The 17,915-nt window shown below is 45.3% G+C and overlaps 4 protein-coding genes across 5 annotated transcripts; 2 read left to right on the forward strand and 2 right to left on the reverse strand.

The window, feature by feature from the left end:
- The first annotated feature begins 544 nt into the window (after positions 1–544).
- On the forward strand, positions 545–2,055 carry LOC117643961. Its single transcript, XM_034383148.1, has 4 exons — positions 545–808; positions 886–1,026; positions 1,389–1,609; positions 1,684–2,055. Exons 1-4 carry the CDS (start codon positions 545–547, stop codon positions 1,793–1,795), a joined length of 738 nt encoding a protein of 245 aa, XP_034239039.1. The 3' UTR covers positions 1,796–2,055.
- On the reverse strand, positions 2,021–3,354 carry LOC117643460 (farnesol dehydrogenase-like). Its single transcript, XM_034382378.1, has 6 exons — positions 3,179–3,354; positions 2,914–3,088; positions 2,641–2,770; positions 2,421–2,565; positions 2,212–2,343; positions 2,021–2,144 (listed from the first exon to the last, which is right to left on the reverse strand). The coding sequence occupies exons 1-6, from the start codon at positions 3,308–3,310 to the stop codon at positions 2,103–2,105; spliced, it is 756 nt and encodes a 251-aa protein (XP_034238269.1). The 5' UTR covers positions 3,311–3,354; the 3' UTR covers positions 2,021–2,102.
- Positions 3,333–4,434, reverse strand: LOC117643461. Its single transcript, XM_034382379.1, has 3 exons — positions 4,060–4,434; positions 3,815–3,985; positions 3,333–3,740 (listed from the first exon to the last, which is right to left on the reverse strand). Exons 1-3 carry the CDS (start codon positions 4,180–4,182, stop codon positions 3,579–3,581), a joined length of 456 nt encoding a protein of 151 aa, XP_034238270.1. The 5' UTR covers positions 4,183–4,434; the 3' UTR covers positions 3,333–3,578.
- Positions 4,435–4,925: 491 nt separating this feature from the next.
- LOC117643458 lies at positions 4,926–16,976 on the forward strand. Of its 2 annotated transcripts, none has more exons than XM_034382376.1 (32): positions 4,926–5,275; positions 5,418–5,544; positions 5,625–5,700; positions 5,785–5,974; positions 6,057–6,165; positions 6,243–6,401; positions 6,481–6,703; positions 6,798–7,664; positions 7,743–7,921; positions 9,181–9,333; positions 9,441–9,558; positions 9,641–9,855; positions 9,949–10,147; positions 10,232–10,318; positions 10,398–10,675; positions 10,770–10,986; positions 11,064–11,153; positions 11,246–11,496; positions 11,589–11,790; positions 11,878–12,453; positions 12,541–12,746; positions 12,836–13,014; positions 13,094–13,352; positions 13,437–14,257; positions 14,348–14,561; positions 14,647–14,820; positions 14,907–15,062; positions 15,142–15,405; positions 15,505–15,745; positions 15,834–16,140; positions 16,211–16,454; positions 16,543–16,976. In XM_034382376.1, the coding sequence occupies exons 2-32, from the start codon at positions 5,443–5,445 to the stop codon at positions 16,699–16,701; spliced, it is 7,515 nt and encodes a 2,504-aa protein (XP_034238267.1). In that variant the 5' UTR covers positions 4,926–5,275; positions 5,418–5,442; the 3' UTR covers positions 16,702–16,976. The 2 variants fall into 2 exon arrangements, with proteins under 2 accessions (XP_034238267.1, XP_034238268.1); XM_034382377.1 differs by having other exon boundaries at positions 10,416–10,675.
- The last annotated feature ends 939 nt before the right edge of the window (positions 16,977–17,915 follow it).

Genomic DNA, 17,915 nt, shown 5'->3' on the forward strand with positions numbered 1-17,915 from the left:
GACGAGTGCGGTCCCCTGAGCCGCAACCTGCAGTGGTGGCTGCGACACGTCACCGCGGACCCCACGGGGCGGCGCGAGAGCCTGTTCAGGAGGACGCTGTTCCTGCTTCGCGGTAGCAAGGCAAGCGGCTCGGCCAGCGGCGCGCCTCGGGTTCAACTACCGCCACCTCTTTGATTTTCCTCTGTGAGCACTACAGTCGACAGATTTCCCTGACGGTGGCGTCGGTGGCGCTGGTCCTGACGCTGCTGAACGCGGTGACCGCCGTGTCCTTCGACCGGGCGGACGTGTCGGTGCGGTACTTCATCGGCGTCACCACCTGCCTGTTCGCGCAGATCTTGTTCTGGCGGCGGCAGCCTCTACTGCGGGCCTGGCTGGGACTCATCATCGGCGAGGCGCGGCGCCTGGAGCAGGCCGTCGACCGCAGCGCGGTGGGGGAGCAAGTGCGTGTCTCGATGGACGTCCTTGCGACCTGAACACGAACATCCTGAACATATTCGTGGTGTCGCAGGAGCGCCTCGCGCGGCGCGCGCGGTCCGGCCGCAAGATGCGCTGGTTCTTCGTGGTCCACGCCGCCTGCACCGAGGTCACGTTCGTGTACACGCTGAGCGTCGTGCCGCCCAGCTGGGCCGAGCGCGCCGTCGGCACCCCGCTGGAGACCGAGGTGTGGACGCTGCGCTGGGGCTGCCTCGCGCTGCAGGGCTACGGGCTGCTGGCCGGGCTGGCGGCCATCTACACCTTCATCCCCCTCGTCCTGCAGGTCACCATGTCGTCCGCTGACCTCCTGGACGCCCTGGCCCGCCGCCTGGAGGTTCGGCTCAGCCGCAGGTACGTCCGAGGCAAACCGATTGCAAATTGACGAGGTGCGTGTCTCGTGTGTCCGGCCAGTTGTCCAAGTGCGAGCCCAAGGACGCCGCCATGCTGAGCAGGCTGCACCAAGCGTGTCTGCTGGCGGACGCCACCGTGTCCGACATCACGTTCCCCGTCGTGTTCGCCAGCCTGCTCATGCCGCTCATCAGCATCGCCCAGGTAGGCGCCGTTGCCCATGAGGCCGTTCCATGAGGCCGTTCCATGAGGCCGTTCCATGAGGCCGTTCCATGAGGCCGTTCCATGAGGCCGTTCCATGAGGCCGTTCCATGAGGCCGTTCCATGAGGCCGTTCCATGAGGCCGTTCCATGAGGCCGTTCCATGAGGCCGTTCCATGAGGCCGTCATGAGGCCCATGAGGCCGTTCCATGAGGCCGTTCCATGAGGCCGTCCATGAGGCCGTTCCATGAGGCCGTTCCATGAGGCCGTTCCATGAGGCCGTTCCATGAGGCCGTTCCATGAGGCCGTTCCATGAGGCCGTTCCATGAGGCCGTTTAACGCGTGACCGCGAGGCTTGGACTGCAGGCGCTGAGCGGCACGGTGGACAACATGGACGCCCTGGGCACGGCGCCGCTCTTCATGACCATCACGGTGCCGCTGTACCTGGTGGGCGACATGCTGGAGCGCGCGCGGCACGGCGTGGCGCAGTCCTCCGCCAAGGGCCCCTGGCTGGACGAGCCGCCCCGGGTGCGCCTCCTCCGCTGCGCCATCATGCTGGGCGCCGGCGGCAGGGGCGCCCTTCTCAGGTGCGTGTCGCCCCCTTCAGAGCTGAATTAAAACTTGTGTGGCATTGCGTGGAAGTGGAATCCTGTGGTCCCAGGTGCGGCGGGCTCGGACTGCTGAACCGAAAGGGCCTGGTGCACGTGATGCGGTCCTGGGGCGGCTTCCTGCAAGCCATGGCCAACCTCCGCAGGGCGAACAAGCAGGTCTAAACCGGGGTCTACTCGCAAATGTGTTTCAGTACCTGATGTTTAAAATGGCAATTTAAAAAAAAAGGTTACGCATGAGTTGGCTTGTAATAAAAGGAAAACTGTGTGGAAACAGTTTTACATACTTTTGTCTTTGTTATACTGATGTTCGTAATGTATTTTCTTTGTGAACTCATCTAGTATTATCTATAGTTTGTAAGGATTTAGGTATAGTGAAATCAAAGCCTCTACAAATTCAATAATAAATTTAATTTTTTAAATTATCCGAAGCCTGTTCTAATTTTAGAGCTGAGCCACCTTAAAGAGACGTCTAGAAGGGTTCTCCAACCGGCCGAACCGTTATTTCCCCAATCTGGAAAACAAAGAAATGTAATGTGGAATAGTTTATTCTTCTTGCGATTTCCGGTTGCTGCAATCACCTCCACGTTGTCCGGCGTGCGCAGGGCGTAGAGGACGATCTCGGAGATGTCCTGGACCTGCAGCACCGGGCCGGTGCGGGAGGCCTCCATCGCGGCCACCATCTCCGTGCAAACCAGACCCGGACTCACGTTCTGAGAACAAGCGCGATGCGTTTTGAACGCCTGCTCGGGCGCCAACAAGTGAGACACTAGCTAGACGGAGGACTGACCGTGACGCGGATCTTGTACTCAGGCATCTTGAGCAGGTCGAAACGCAGCCCCTTGCTGAGCGCCGTGAGGCCGTTCTTGGAGGCGGCGTACGCCGACACGGACGGCACGCCGTGCACGTCCCGGATCACGGTGTGCCCGGTCACGCTGCAAGCAAAGACCCGCGATGTCAGCGAGGCGACGGACGAACTGAAGAACACTGACAGGTCCCGAGCCACTCACCTGTTGATGTTGACGACGTGGCCGTTCTTAAGGCCGTGCCGCCGCATGCTGGCCAAGGCCTCCCGGCAGCACAGCGCCACGGCCGTGAGGTTGGTGGCGAAGAGCCTCTGCATGTCGGCGGCCTCCATGTCTGGCGGCAGGTCGAGCGCCGTGAGGGCAGGCAGTCCCGCGGGCCGCGGGGAGTTGCGGGACTGCCTGCCCGCACGGCGCTAGAGGCGAGCCGCCGCGCCTGGCCTCAAAAGCCTCAAACTGCACACCGCCCTCGACCCTCACCTTGCATCGGCTGCGTCGACAGGAACGCCGCGTTGTTGACCAGCACGGACACGCCCCCCAGCTTGTCCTCCACCCACTTGAATACCCGGCGCACCTCCGCGCCGTCCGCCAGGTCGGCCTCCACGGCGTGCAGCTGTCCCCGGGCTCCCGAGGCCACCAGCGAGACCGCCAGCTCCTGCCAAGGACCACGGAACAGAAAGGGATGGAGTCACATTTGCAAGAAAGGCCGGACCAGGGTGAGGCAAGCGCGAGCGCGGAGCTTTACCTGGACGAGGTGCATCCTCCTGGCCACCCCCACGACGACGAGACCCTCGCGCACCAGGTCCTGCGCGATGCGCGCGCCGATGCCACTGCTCGCCCCCGTGACCACGGCCACCCGTCCTGCGTACCGCTCCATGCTGCGCTGTTCGCTGTTCGGCGTGCTGCTGCTCGGACTCGTCGACGGCGACTGGCGGGCAGGACGTCCGGCCCGGTCCGGCCGCACCGTTCCTGGCTCGGTCCCTGGACCACCTCGCTCACCTTGAGGAGGTCAGGGAGTTTACGGCCTGCGAGCCCTGTGCCATGACGCACACAGGTGTTCTATGTTTTTGTAAAAACAAATTTATTTGGAAATAAAACCGAGTGGACCCGGCCCCGGAGACATAAAGCCAAAGTAACGCTCCGCTTCAGGGGTGTTTGGGCACGATGGAGAAGTAGAAGCGGACGCAGCCGACGAGCTCCTTGGCCAAGGTGAAGACGCGGCCGGTGCCGCGAAACTTGCCGTAGAAGAAGCTCGGCGGGAAGGTGAAGTCGTTCTGAGTCGACACGTTGGTCGCGGTGTAGGTGCCCTGAGAAGCGTGCCCGGTCAATTTACAGTGATGTGACCAATGACTGTGACCAATGAGACGGCTGGGGATCTCACCGGCGGGAACGGGCACTTCCGGTCGGGGTCGTTGAAGACGTACACCATGGCCTTGCGCCACTCGCGGGGGAAGAAGGAGCGGACCGTGGTGCAAGGCTTGGCGATGGTCTTCTGGAAGGCGTTGTCCTTCCAGCCGCCTCGGGAACTCCAGGAGGCGAGGTTCACGGACAGCTGCAAAAGTAGAGCTTGGCGTCGCTTGCTACCCAGGAAGCTCCTTGGCGGTCATTGCAGGTTAAGGTAATCACCGTGTAGTCGTCGGTGCACGGCAAGAAGGTCGTCGTGTTGAACGAGTAGAACCACGTGTCAGGGTTCGACCGATCCCGCACCGCCGAGTAGGTCGCGATGTAGTACTTCTTCTGCGGCCTCATTTCCGGCGGGCACTCGTCCAGGTGGTCCGGGACGATGCGAAACGGGCCCTGCACCGCACACGCACCGCACACGGCTCAGACAGGCGAACCTACGGACGCCGTGGGACGCCATGGTCCGCGACGAGTACTTGCCGCTATGGGAGAGGCGACGGTCATGACGGCGGAGAGCAGCACCACCGCCGCGGGCGTGGCCCAGGCCGACGTGGCCCAGGTCGGCGTCGGCGTGGTGACCCAGGTCGGCCAGTGCCGTGGAGCCATAGCGGTCCGCACGCGGAGCATGGCGGCAATGCCCCGTAAAACGCGTGCCTCGTCTCGAGCGGCGCGAAAAAAAAAAGAAAAAAAAAGTCAACTGGGAAAAAAAATGGGACGCTCTGTGTCAGTGCATCGAACTCGACCGAAAATGGACCCTGAGCACGATATCCGATGATGTTGTTTACGTACATCTAATGGAAAATTTTGCGACATTGCGTTTGTGATGACTTTCTCTTGATGTGCAGGGCAAGTGACTGTAGCTGACGTCGGTGTCCTAGGGCCTACTACCTAGGGCACTAGACATGTCTGATGACTTACGTGTTTGGCCGGGCTCACTTACGGTGCACTGGGTACTGCCGATCGTTCCAGCATTCAGCATCTGAAATTTCGTTGAAGTGCAGCCTAAGGAAAACAATACAGAATAGGGAAGTCCCTGCAGCAATGGAGCCCCTGCGAGAATAGAGGTAGGCAACTCAACTAGCTCGGGCTTCTGCTGTTGTTGCTGCTGCTGCTGTTGTTGTTCTCGAGGCAGCAGATGACAGCTGAGTCAGACCCTGTTGCTGGATATCTCAAAGAATCAGTGTTGTTTGTTCTTGCTAGTCTGTTATTTGTCATGTGTCTCGTCGGGCTAGCCCGACTCATTTGAGAGTCCTACTCTCATGATTTGAGTCGTAGTACAACGTAACATGTCGGACCTTTGGATGATTCTTTGTGGCCGTTCTAACCAATCCGATTCTTGTTCTTCCAAACTTTGTACCATTCTCTGACAGCTTTAATCTCTGTTTGCGATGGCCAAGTTGCATTTGGAAGGACCATCTTTTTAATGTGTCATCTTTCTATGGTCAGTAAATATGGGGTGCTTTGGACAGGTTTAGTGGTAGAAGGGGTTATGTTTTCGTGGGGGATATGTCAAAGAACAAATGTTTTGTAAACAAAGAAATTTTTTATGCATTGCCTGTTTATAAGTTTGTACTTCTTTGCAGCCCTTACCACCACTTTTTAAGGAAGATGCCTACATGCAAGTATCACGAACTTAGTGCTTCCCAAGTATACAAATCTACTGCTATTGCTCAAATTTTGTGTCAACTCTCCAAATGTTTTGGACCTCAGGTAAAATAAACATGTGTCTTCCTTGTGTATGAAGCATAAGAAACTGATCTTAATATTAATATATTTTTGAAAAACCTCAGGATTTAGGAAGCAACTTATTTCAATCATGTCTCGAATCGATTTCACACTCCGATTCACAAGAAAAGAAACAAGAAGGTGTTGTAATATTTTTCAGCTTCATGTTTTATATTTTTTAATTGGTTTCTTACATCCTTATTTCCCTTTGTCCTCTTTGAACAGCCATTGGAACTTGCCTCTGCTTGATTGCTGGACTTCCCGCACTCACAGATGTCAAGGATTGGTGTAAACGACTGTTTGATCTATGCAAGCACCAAAATGTTGAAATTAAACTTATTTATGCAGCTCTTGTTTCAAGATGTGAGCTGAGTTCAGTAACTTGTTTACTAGATTATGAAAGACCATTTCTAAGGCAAGTATTGAAAGAATCTTCTCCTCTTCTTGTTTCTTATTTGCCTTTAGTTGCGTTTACTTATTTTTTCCAATGCTTTTAGGGATATTGAAAGGATCGGCCAAGATCTTGCCGCAGAGCATGAAGATATTTTCATGTCATTATTTCTAATGACAGTCAGGAAGCAAGAGCACTGGCTGGATGTTCTACTGGTACATTGAAGTTATAGTTACTGGTATATTTTAAATTTCGAAAATAAATAAAACAGGTTTTTTCCCCCTCATTGCAGGAAAAATTGTATTCTCTGTTGGGAGAAGATAAAAGGGAATCGGTCATAAATGTTTTATCTAGTCAAGTTTTGCATCCCTTATGGCAGTTTCTATTTTTCCGTTTGGCAGAAACTTTGTCAAATGTTGCTGCCCTTAAATTTGCTGCTGATCAAATAAGTGTAAGTTCATGAGTGATCATGACAAGTTACAAATAATTCTAAAATGTAGTTTTTGTACAATATCTTTTCTTTTGTTTAGGAAAATGGAGAATCTGAGCCCACTGCCAAGTTCCTTGCTCAAAAGCTTTTGTGGCAAATGAATGTGATTAATTTTGCCAAAGATAACAGTATTTCATGCGTAGTGAATACAGACCTGCTATTTAAGACCTTAAGTACTTTAAATCTCCTTCATCAATGTTGTTACATTTGGGAACTTGATTGGCAAAAAACCCATGAATTCTTACTTAAGCATTCAGTTGATGGTAAGTTTTTGGTTCCTTTCTTCAATGACATGAAAGTAATGTTTTTGAAAGATTTCATTATTTAGTATGCTTTTTGTTCCTGTTTTTATTTTAGGTGGACCTGTTGCAATGTGGGAAGTTACGCTGTTTGATGCATTTTATGCATCTTCTCTTGCATTTCAGTATGTTTCAGACTGTCTACATTCAAGGCATATAAAAACTGAAACTACGATGAAAAAAGATTTCCTTTCCAGAGTAGACATGATTTTATGCAATATTCAGCCCCACTCTATGAGGTTGACAATAATGCAAAATATATTCTCTCTTTTGTTTGTTCGTTATGAGGATTTCAAGGAGGATATTTGCTCTGATAGTGAAGAAGGAGAAATAGATGCCAACCAAAGTTTCCAAAATGACAAGAATTTTATGATAGATAAAGTTTATGAGGTATTGTCCTCTTCATTGACAAGTGTCACAAACACAACTGAAACTGGCCTTCGACCAGAGTTTAAAAGAAATATATCATCAAATCACAGTCTATCGTCTCTCAGTCATCCAAAAAACTGGCATGAATCTTACCAGCAGAAACATGGCTTTGTCTGTGATCGATTCATGACGAGAGACATTCTAAAACTGCTTCAAGGTTGCATCAAGAAATCAGGGTATATGCACATAACGGATCAAAGTAACTCGAAGCCTGAACTAGAAAGTTCTGCTGTAGTGCAATATGAGGCTCTTCAGAAAAAAGTTGAAGTTGCTCTCTGGAAACTTGACATTCTTTTAGGATCAGATTTTGTTGAGAGTACCGTTTTTTCTGACACAGTGGTAGAAAAAAAATCTCTTCCAGACTGGCTTTTTCAGCACTATGCTGATGAAGACAGTGCAAGTGATGAGGAGTCACACATTACTGTACCCACAAACATAGCATCAAAGCGAGCAGACACTGAAAAATCTAGTTCAGGCTCTCAATCAAACCTAACTTGTGAGTAACAATTTCTAATTTTTAGTGTTTGTGGGACCTAGTTTTACGTGCTCATTAGTAATGAATGTGAATTTTCAGCCCAGGGTCAGATACTCAATACTAAGTGGATTCGGAGGGGACGACGCAGAAGTTCGACCCGGCTCTGTGTAAGGAGCACTAAAGACACGATCATTAAGAGAATGCTGTCCTCAAAAGTGAGCTTTGTCTCTCAATGTCTCTCCCGAGGAAATTTTTGTGCTGCCAATAAGATTATTCAGGTAATTGAACAGCATCTGCCTCTTTTATTATTATACCTTCTAAAAATTGTACACCTCATTTTCCAATGTTTTGTAGCAATCTTTTTCATACTCTGAGGGCTCATAAAATACTTTCCGTTTTGAATGAAGTTGTGCTACTCCTGGTGGGTTTTGTGTGAGGAATTGTTTGGCTTCATGTATTACACTGTGGGGATGACAGCAGGCACACGGGCAGCAACAGCAACACCATCCTGAAACATGGTCTCATAATTTGGTACTAATTTTTGTCATGGAGTTTAGGTGTTAACTAGTGTATTGCCTTACCTTTTGTGCACCATAAGTAGCTTGCAATCAATGTATACAAAATTAACCAGGATAAGATATATAAACCTGATTTATGTGTTATGTCATCATTGTCATTGGATAGCCCATAGAGAAAGCATTCAAAAACCTGTCAAAATCACATAGTTAAAAGAACTGCATTCCAACAAAGTATATTTCACCTTCCATTCTATAATACTGTATTTGTCTTACTCTTGTTCTGAAAAGAAGGAAAACACTGCAGTAGTTTTCCATGGGAACATTTGCATTTGTTACATTTTTATGCCTTGTTTTATTAAGATTTATTTCTGTTGTGAATTCCATTTGCTCTGAGTAATCTTCATAAATTGTTGTTTCATTAGAAACATTCTTTGGGCTTTCTTCTTGATAATATTCGCTCTTAAACTTGTCATAGTCATAGCTGTAACTTTGGTTGTTCATTAAGCTATCATCTGATTCAAGACTGCCACTATATAAGCTGTCCTCCTCATATGTGCTGCTTTCTGGTGAAACTTCATGACTGCCCTTGCTACGTTTTATTCTTTTGCTTGTGTTCTGGCTGTGTTAGAGTTTAGACAATCACAAATATTGAACTTTACTAGGAGGTCATTTTTTTAAAGTTCTTCATGAAGCTTACCTGAGGCCATGTTCAATTTTTGCTCCTTCATCATTCACATGCAAACTGAACATGTTGCTTTCTTGAGTTTCATTTTCAGCTGATATTGACATACTTGCGCGGTGGTACATTCGAACACTATATAGTTGTGGAATGTAGAAACCTCTGTTAAATTCTATTCCTAAAGCAAATATCAAGAGTGTTAGTCTTAGGTCAATCATTCTCTGTGGGGTGTTATTTGTTGGAAGTCCATTGTTGTGAACCTTTGTTGAGAGGAAGTCATAAATTTGTGATGATTCTTCTTTATATGATATTTAGTCACTATTGATTTTTATTTCCTCAGACTTTAAATCTTCAAGAAAGTGAAATAGCTGCAGAAGTCAATTTTATTGAAGTTTACCGTACGGTAAAGCTGAAAGTTGAGGGTTGCTTGGAACAAAGCAACAAGTCCTTTGATCACTTGGCTGTTCCCAAGAACCAGAATTCCACCTTACAGGTAAACAATGAGCTTTAAATTAAATCCCATGAATGGTGTTGTGAATTTTCTTTTGTTTCCGTCTATGTTTTAACATTACCATGCGATTTTTGTTCATAAACTACTAGGTTATACAAAGAGCTGCCTCTGCTGGTGTGCAATCATCATTATTAAATAAAGAGCTGGAGAAACTGCTTTCAAGTGAACGTTTGCCTCGAGTCTTGAATGTAGAGCATATATCAGAAGGTAGTTTTCAATACTAAGGGGCATTGTTCCTTCTTGTGCATCCAAATCTCGTAATTAATTGCTAAGTGTTTTTGTTTAATAGATTATTTGCAATTATTTGGTGGCTCAGTTGATGAACAACCTATTGTGACTGCTGCTGTTGACATTGCTTTGATGCTTTCATCAAGCATACGCCAAGCTGCAAACTTTTTAAATATTGCTGGAAAGTATTCTTATGAACTTCAAAACATACATACAGCTGTTGCAACTCGGCAACCACCAATGGGTTTTCTACCATTCCTGCAAAATATTTTGCAGGTTTGTGGGAAAAATTCTGCTCTATTTCTTTTTCTTCTGACTTTAAAATTTTAAATTCAAGCCAATGAGGTTTTTTTTAAATTTCCTTTTCAGGCCACTACTTCTGAACCTGTAAGCACTTTGAATCTGTTACACGGATGGGAAACTCCTAGTTTTTTAACAAAGTGTCTCCGAGACACACTTCATTTTTGGGATAGTTTGAACAAACTCCTAGAAGAAGTACAAGTCTCGAATTATGTTGTATCATTTCCAAAACTTTGTCAACTTACGTCCTCATACATGTCTTCCAGAGGTAAAATTTACTACACTCTCACATCCAGTGTCTTTACTTTAGTTAGTATTCATCTTCAAAAGTTATTTTTGTCTTGTTTCACAGTTTTTGAAACAAAGGTAGATTTTAACTATTTACAAGAATTGAAATCATACCTTAGGCTTTTGAAATCTGTTGTGGACCGCTCTCCAGGTTTGTCTTCTTTCTTATTTGAATTTTTTTTTGGCTGTGATATTCCATTGGCTACACTGTCACACATGTTTTCTATTAGCTGGATTATTTTTTCCAGTATCCCTTTCTGATGTACCCTTGGAAGAAGAGCATTTTATGTTGCTCACAATGAGCCCTCATAAACTTATTATTGATATGGTAATTGACGAAGGAATGCCACCTCAGACCATAGAATCATTGGTATCACAGCTTGGTTGCAGCCTCCCTCATATCTTGAGCCTTGAGCTGTGCTCTAGTTTGCCATCAACACCATCTACAAAATCTTATCTTGATATAACAAAAAGCTCACACCATGGGGTTCATGTGTTGAATGTATCAGTGAGTTCTTCTGTAAACCACATGTTACTACATCAATTTGATTTAAATATGATTTAAAGTTTATGGTATTAACTTTGTGAATTTCTGCTCTCAGGATACAATTGGTCCTGTAAGGCATCCAGCTAGTTTTACTGAGGCGTTACTTCAATCAGTCCATAATGAACTCTTGCGGCAGCTTCGTCGGTTTCAAAAAATACACCAAACTCAAAATGGTCATATACCTTGTTCTCTTGTTAATACTAAGCGATTACAACTTATTTTAGCGGCTACCTGGGAACTACGTGATGTGAACTTAGCCCTGTTGCAACCAGGTAACATACAACAGACTAATTTAGAGAATTTAGAGAAAAGATGCTTATTAATTTTTATATATGATTTTATCAAATAGGTGCAGAGACCCTAGCCTTCTATTGCAACTTAGCAAATTTGATGTGGATCCACTCTGTTATATATTTTTCTGGAATGGGTAAAGTTGGCCGTAAGTTTCAACGAATAGAATCACTGTTACTATTCTTAAAGAAATTTTATTTTATTTTTTCATGATACTGAATTTGATATGTTTCTTATCAGATGCTTGCTTAAAATCATTTGTTTGTGGAAATTCTGCTCAGCAACTAGCTGCCATGAATTTAATTGCCTATCAAGTGGGTGCATCAGGTGTTTTGACCTTTTGGGAAATTCGTCTGCTTGCTCTGGGCATTAACAGTATGCGACCTGTAGGAACAAAGGCTCTAAACCAGTATGCCACCACCACTGATTCATTTGACCCTCTCTCATTGTTTGTGGTTACCACCGGCACCAAACTGTCTCCGAAGCTAAAGGTACAGGATTCACATTGGTCTGGTCATTTTTGTATTTCAAAATCTGTGCTAACATACACTTGTTAAACTAAAATGTAATCTGCCTATTGAAGGTGATGAACTCTGAGAAACTAGAAGAGCAGCTGCAAGAGTCTGTTGAAGAATACCTTCATCATTGGGCAGATATCCAAGAAGGAAAAGTGACTGTCCCATATCTGGTTGAGCAATACATTCAAAGCACCGGCCAAAATCCTCAAATATTTTTAAGAGACAGCTTGAACCAATCTATGCAGAGTAAAAATTATAGCTTATCAGGTTATTTGCATTTGAAACAACTAGGAAGATAACAAATTTTCTCACAACCATTTTGGAAATTATCTTATTAATCATTATTATTTTCAGACACTCCTGAAGTTTCTTACATATTTGATGAAGATACAACATGTGTTTTTGTACTGGAATATGGAACAAAATCTCTCAGAAGCATTCCCCCCAGAAAGCAAGCAAATATGTCATGGAAAAATAACAGAAATCTGTATGAAAGTATTTTGCAATACATAAGGAGCCACTCTCCGCTTGCTTCTCTTCTACTTAAAGAACTTTCTCAAGACTCCTCTATGAGTGGAAACAATAGTGAACTGGATGAGGAGGCTCAGGAAGCAACTGAACTCATTTCTATAACTTCCATCACAGATTGCCCATCCTTGAGTCAATGCCCATGTCTCGTCCGTCTTTGCCAAACGGCTAATGTTGAAATACAAAGCAAATTTTTTGACGACAATGTATTATTATGTGGTCTTCATAGCTTTGTGCCACATGAACTTCTCTGGGAGAGGATCAATGATCTAGCAACAGAGCAACAATGGTCAACTATTGTTCAACTGCTTAGAGCTCTTCCTCAAATGCAACTCCAGGGTGACCCATCACTCTCTGTAATGTTGGATCTTGCTCTACTGGAACTAGCTGTTGAATGTCAAGGTAATGTTTGAGTTGCCTTTCCCATTTCATATTTTTATAATTTTCCATCATCTTAAACAATGATAAATTATTTTATCAAACGTGCAGGAGCTGGTGAATCGTGGATGTTCAGTGAAGAAATAAAATCATTGTGTCTCCGTTCAAAGTGTGTCATGTCACAGAGCATCTTTTGGCCTGGAGATTTTTGTGTTGTTCAGCTTCGTAAACTTGTGGAGGTTCCTGAGCTACGTCTATATCCTGCCTTATTTACAAAAGCAGAGAAACTTATGCATTCTATAAAAGTGTACCAAAAGGTTTGGAGAACATAATTCTAGCAGTGAAACCAAACTGCTATTAACATATAATTGGTCCCTCTCTGACTATTTTAAATTTGTATTATCAGGTTGTTGATGAGTGCAAGGATTCACCCTGGGGAACTTGGCAAGATGTTTATAATGCTTCGCAGAAAAAGCCCTCTAGAGTCTTGGACCAAATTTTGGCTGATCAAAATGCTGAGCTGTGTCTGTCTTGGATTGATTTGCACAATATAACATCAACTCACACCTACCTCATTGACTCAAAGTATGTCATTTAATAAGTGGTCGATCTGTCTTGCTTACATCTGTACAGTTTAAATAAGGAAAAAACAACTTTCTTTCAGGGTTATCGTCCTTCTTTTGAATGATTCAGAAGACAGGTTGAAGTTTGTGGAACAGCTACTAAAGTCCGTTCCCTCTCTAAAAGCTGCAAAAATATGTTATGAAGCCATTGATTTAGTACATTCCCTTCTTGCCCTTCAGTTCTGTGCAAAGTATATTAGTCTTCACTGTTTTCTTGAGCTCAGTGCCAATGAGCAAGCCTCACTGGAAGTTGTTTCAATGGGGATAGATATGTTAAAATCTGTATCAACAGTAGTCCAGGTAAGACTGATCCGTCAAATACATTCTCATACTGTAGTATTCTTACCAATAGCTTTTAGTTTTGACATCTTATCTTTCTTCCAGGATGAATGCATAAAGCTTGTCAGAACTCCTCATCTAATGATTGAGCAGTTAGTTATGAATGTTCAACTAGATGCAGCTGAAAAAATGCTTGATGCTGTGCGTCCACGACTTCTTACGCTGAGTCCCAAGTCGTCTCTGTCAGTCCCTGCTTTGGACTCCATGCTGCGTCAATATGCAGAAAAAGCCCTTGAGTTTCGGATTTCACAGAGCTCTACAGCAAGCCAGATGAGTGAAAGTAGTGGCTTATTGGCTTCTTTATCTCTCTGTTCTGGTGGTAAAGATTCAGTGATGCCTGTGGTTGTACCATCAAAAGCAGAATGGGTACCTAATGACAAGGCTTCAGTGTGCATGATTTGTCAGCTATCTACTTTTACTATGTTCAACCGTCGACATCATTGTCGACGGTGTGGCCTGGTTGTTTGTGCCCAGTGTTCACCACTCAAAGCCATTGTCCAAGGCTACGGAACTTTAAAGGTCCGAGTGTGCAACAGTTGTTTTCCTAATGTTACCGAGGCGAATGAGACACTTTCAAGTGACCAGTTGACTGTGGAAAATGTTGATTCAAATGCTTCTGTCACTGCTGATAATGTGTGGCGTTTGTCTGTCTCCCCTACATATAATGACACTATTCGAGGAGAATTTGCCTATGAAAACGCCCCTAGTGTTTCTCTGTGTTTATCCATACTGAAAATTCATTCAGAAAGTGCAGCTTGTCCAAACTTTCTCATAGACTCTTGTGAGACCATATTGGGGTACCTTCAGCCACAGGAAGGAATGCCAAATCCAGAAGTAGACTATGTATTTGTTATTGAAATGTGCAGGTACATATTTATTACATAATTTAATTAATTTGTTTTGGTTAGTTCTGTTTTACTAAGACTATGTTTATTTCCCTCTATTTTCTATAACAGGTCATTAGTTCTAGCTGCCAAAGTAAAATGTGCTCAGTGGGGATATGTTTCTGATGAACCTAATTGTGATCAGAGACTTAGTAAAATTGATTTATTTGGCCTCCTAGTTTCAAATGGGTGCACTGCCATTATACCAACAGAAACTTCAATACATGGTTTGAGAAGACTTCAAAGTCAACTTCTTGAGGCAGAACTGTGGGATTTAGCTTTGGAGGTGAGTGTTGAGGAAGGGTCCCTTTTCTCATGATAAAATCTTGACTTTCTATCAAATTCTTTAAAAATTTTATCCAATGTTGCAGGTGTCCACAAAATCAGGAATGGAAAGAATAGGAGTATGGACAGCTTGGGGAAAAGGCTGTTTGCGGGCAGGACGTTGGAAAGAAGCTCGTGAAAAATTTGTACATTGCTTCCCAAGCAGCAACAGAATCAACAAATCGGCACCAGACTCGCCTTTACTCTTGGATATCTTGCAGGTCATTAGAGATTTCTAAGATTTTGTGACTTTTGATATCAGGATATTTATTTTTTTCGTCTTTTTCTTTTCTTTTTTTTGAAAAAGATTTTGGAGAACACCCCACACTTGGCTGATCACAACATCGCGCGGAAAGCTGAACCCTCACATACTTCAAACAACCGCTTTGCCCGCTCAGCTGCTGTTACTGTGCTTAATACTCTTGCCTCACTCAAGAATACTTCTCAAGGAAAATTCTCACAGGTATTTTTAGTTTGAAACCTAAAATAATCCTTAAAAACTCCAAGGATTTATTATTGATAAAATTTAATCTATTTTTTAGACGCAAGGAATCAGAGGATCACTTCAGCCCGTTGTTTACTCTGAGTGCTGCTATTACCTCGGGGAATATGGCAGTCATGCAACATATCTTCAATTTCTTGTTCAACATTCTGACTTCAAGGCCACAGTGGACCACACACTTTCTCATTCTGTTGATTCCCAAATTTTTTTTGAACATGTGTACATGCCATGCTTGAGGAGAGGGCTTATCACTCCCCTGCACAGTGCTATGACAGCAGTAGATCCATCTTTAGCTGTGTGGACGGTCAGTGTTACCTTTTAAATCAAAGAGTTTTAAAATTTCTTCCTGTTTACCATGTGTCATTAATATGTGTGTTCACATGAAATTATCTTTATGTTGCAGACATATTTGTATGGAATATGCGCTGCACTTGAAAGACGCAAACTTCTTCACACTCTCTATGAGGTGCAGCAATGGTCAAAGGATCATGTACGATCGGCCATGACCTGCATCCGATTCTACCACTTGAATGCCAAATCATATATGGAACTGGCAACAAATATTAATCACCTCATGCGAGCTCAAAGTCACTTGGAGGGAGCCCTTGCAGTAGCATCAGTGTCCAAAAAAGCTGATCAATCCGGTTGGTTTTAATTGGTTTCCTAAACTCTTGTGCTTCTCCTTTGTCTTGCAGAAATGTTTACTGAAATCTTGAACTTTTGCATAACTAGGAAGCACATCCAGCAGCTCTACAGGTGAGGGGCCAGAGTTTAAGTGGCTGCAACTCTCTCCCAAGGAGCTGGATCACCACATGAGTACAGTGGAGAGGCAGAAAGAACTCACCAAATTTCTACGAGCCTACGAGGCGGATGGCCACACTCTGTATGAGGCAGCCCGTTGGTTCCCTCATGAATTTGCAGAACCACTTGCCCATGGATTACCAACCCTATTTGGAAGCACAGCGGACAGGAAGTTCCTTGCGGGTCTCTGTCTGTTCTGTGGCAAGAATGTAGAGGAAGGATATGGCATTGTGTACAGGTGAGGGAGCTAGAGGAAGATATTACCATGTTCGGAGTGTCTGAAATAACTTTCTGTGGTCTATTTCCAGGATTATTGAAGGATTTGGTTTACCTGCTTATGCAATTTATGAAGCTGTGGCCATTGCTCTAGTTAAATCAGGACGTGTGTCAGAAGTAGCTCAGCTTCTAAATTGTATTCACAGCTCTGGCATCTCTGATCCCTTGGTTGTGTGTGACTCAGTTATCATGAGTTGTTTCAAAGAATTGCCAAGTCAACCCAATGCAAGTGATGTTGATTTCCTAGCTCGGAATATATCTGATCAAAATGTTAAGGTATAACTCTATTGTTTACATTGGTTTTTATAATGTATGTCTTGCCAATTCTATAGTTGTAAGATAAAACGTCTCAATTATTTTGCAGATTAAAGCTCTCATTAAATGTGGGCAGCTGAAATCAGCTTATCTTCTGGCTGTGAAGTGTGAGAGGCTTGATGACATAGAACTCATTTTGCAAGAAGCGGAAAAGCTGGGACAGACTGCTATTCAAAAGATTTGTTTGAAACGCCTTGGAAGACAATAATCATATAACTGTATTAAATTAATGCACAACATGTATCTTCATTGACTGACTTTTGTAGAATTTTGTTTTGCTTGATCATGCTAGCTAATTTTATTTATCAATGTATTTGTATAACAACTTCCTTCTGTCTGTGATTAATCATAGAAGTAACTGTTTTTAAACTATTTTATATGGCTCCATTCCTACTTTGCTGTTAAGAATGGTTATAGAAATTATATCTTTATATTGAATAAATGTACTGTGATTGTTAGAAAAAAAATATACTCCTAAGTTTAGTGAGAGAGTAATCTTTGTCCTGCTGGATCTGAAACAGTTGTGGAGAATATCTGTGATAGCAATAATAAATATTATCGTTTGTTGAATCTTTTTCTTCATTTTCGTAGGGAAGACCCCTTCGAATTGTTGCCTCCCATCATTAGAGCCACGTGGCTGGACTTGGGGAAGGTGCGTTAGCGGAGTCCAAAATGAGGTCAAAGTCGTTGTTTGGCTGAGGGTTTCAGAGAAGTACTGATGCGGGGGTAAACGAGAAAGATAGTAGAGGCTCAAACAACATCGGACCCCACGTAGAGGGCACCGCGCCACTGTATATATACGTCGTGGGAGCACCGAGAGTCGCCAGCGAGAGCGAGGCTTGTAGGGGTGGCAGCGTGCTCGTGGGGGCGCCAGTCCTCGCCAGCCTCGCGCCTGTAGGGCCACTCATCCTCGCCTACCCGTCAGACCAGGATGCCCCTCGGACTGTGGCTCGGGTGAGTTGAAAAAGAGCTTTTTGTGGTCCGCCGCGACCGGATTTCGGTCTCGGCGACAGCAGCGCCACACCACGGCAGGCGCCACGAACGCCACCCTCGCTCTGCCTCTGCCTCTGCCAGGATCGATATAGCCCTGCCCAGCCCGCCTCTGCTGCAGCCCTTGGGCCGCGCGGCAGCGCAGCGCGCCAACATTCAAAGCCGCCGGCACAGACCGGCACGGGCGCGGCGGCGCGAGCTGGCTCGAGCGCCCGTCGAGCAGCGGGTAGGCAACCCCCGGCCTTCCGCGTGCGGCGGGCTAGTCTACGCCAGGCGCCCACAAGAGGACCGGCAGCAAACATTCAATGAATTAATCTTTTTCAGGCAGCATGAGTCCCCACGACGACCGCAAAGTGTTGCGAACGGACGCGCGGTCCCTCTAAAACCGCGTGCGCGTCCTTCCCTACCCTAACTTGTCCCCGCGCGGCGCGC

Source organism: Thrips palmi, unplaced genomic scaffold, assembly GCF_012932325.1.
Source record: "Thrips palmi isolate BJ-2018 unplaced genomic scaffold, TpBJ-2018v1 HiC_scaffold_17, whole genome shotgun sequence".
Lineage (NCBI taxonomy): Eukaryota > Metazoa > Arthropoda > Insecta > Thysanoptera > Thripidae > Thrips > Thrips palmi.

Excerpts from the sequence above, each read along its gene's own strand:
- LOC117643458 (XM_034382376.1), top strand. The coding sequence starts at position 5,443 with ATGCCTACATGCAAGTATCACGAACTTAGTGCTTCCCAAGTATACAAA. Across the intron at positions 9,334-9,440 it reads ACCAGAATTCCACCTTACAG|GTTATACAAAGAGCTGCCTC; the intron begins GTAAACAATGAG and ends ATAAACTACTAG. Across the intron at positions 9,559-9,640 it reads TGTAGAGCATATATCAGAAG|ATTATTTGCAATTATTTGGT; the intron begins GTAGTTTTCAAT and ends TTTGTTTAATAG.
- LOC117643460 (XM_034382378.1), bottom strand. The coding sequence starts at position 3,310 with ATGGAGCGGTACGCAGGACGGGTGGCCGTGGTCACGGGGGCGAGCAGT. Across the intron at positions 2,771-2,913 it reads GTCGACGCAGCCGATGCAAG|ACATGGAGGCCGCCGACATG; the intron begins GTGAGGGTCGAG and ends ACCTGCCGCCAG. Across the intron at positions 2,145-2,211 it reads GCACGCCGGACAACGTGGAG|ATTGGGGAAATAACGGTTCG; the intron begins GTGATTGCAGCA and ends TTTGTTTTCCAG.
- LOC117643461 (XM_034382379.1), bottom strand. The coding sequence starts at position 4,182 with ATGAGGCCGCAGAAGAAGTACTACATCGCGACCTACTCGGCGGTGCGG. Across the intron at positions 3,986-4,059 it reads CGTGCACCGACGACTACACG|CTGTCCGTGAACCTCGCCTC; the intron begins GTGATTACCTTA and ends CTACTTTTGCAG. Across the intron at positions 3,741-3,814 it reads GGAAGTGCCCGTTCCCGCCG|GGCACCTACACCGCGACCAA; the intron begins GTGAGATCCCCA and ends CACGCTTCTCAG.
- LOC117643961 (XM_034383148.1), top strand. The coding sequence starts at position 545 with ATGCGCTGGTTCTTCGTGGTCCACGCCGCCTGCACCGAGGTCACGTTC. Across the intron at positions 1,027-1,388 it reads CGCTCATCAGCATCGCCCAG|GCGCTGAGCGGCACGGTGGA; the intron begins GTAGGCGCCGTT and ends CTTGGACTGCAG. Across the intron at positions 1,610-1,683 it reads GGCAGGGGCGCCCTTCTCAG|GTGCGGCGGGCTCGGACTGC; the intron begins GTGCGTGTCGCC and ends CTGTGGTCCCAG.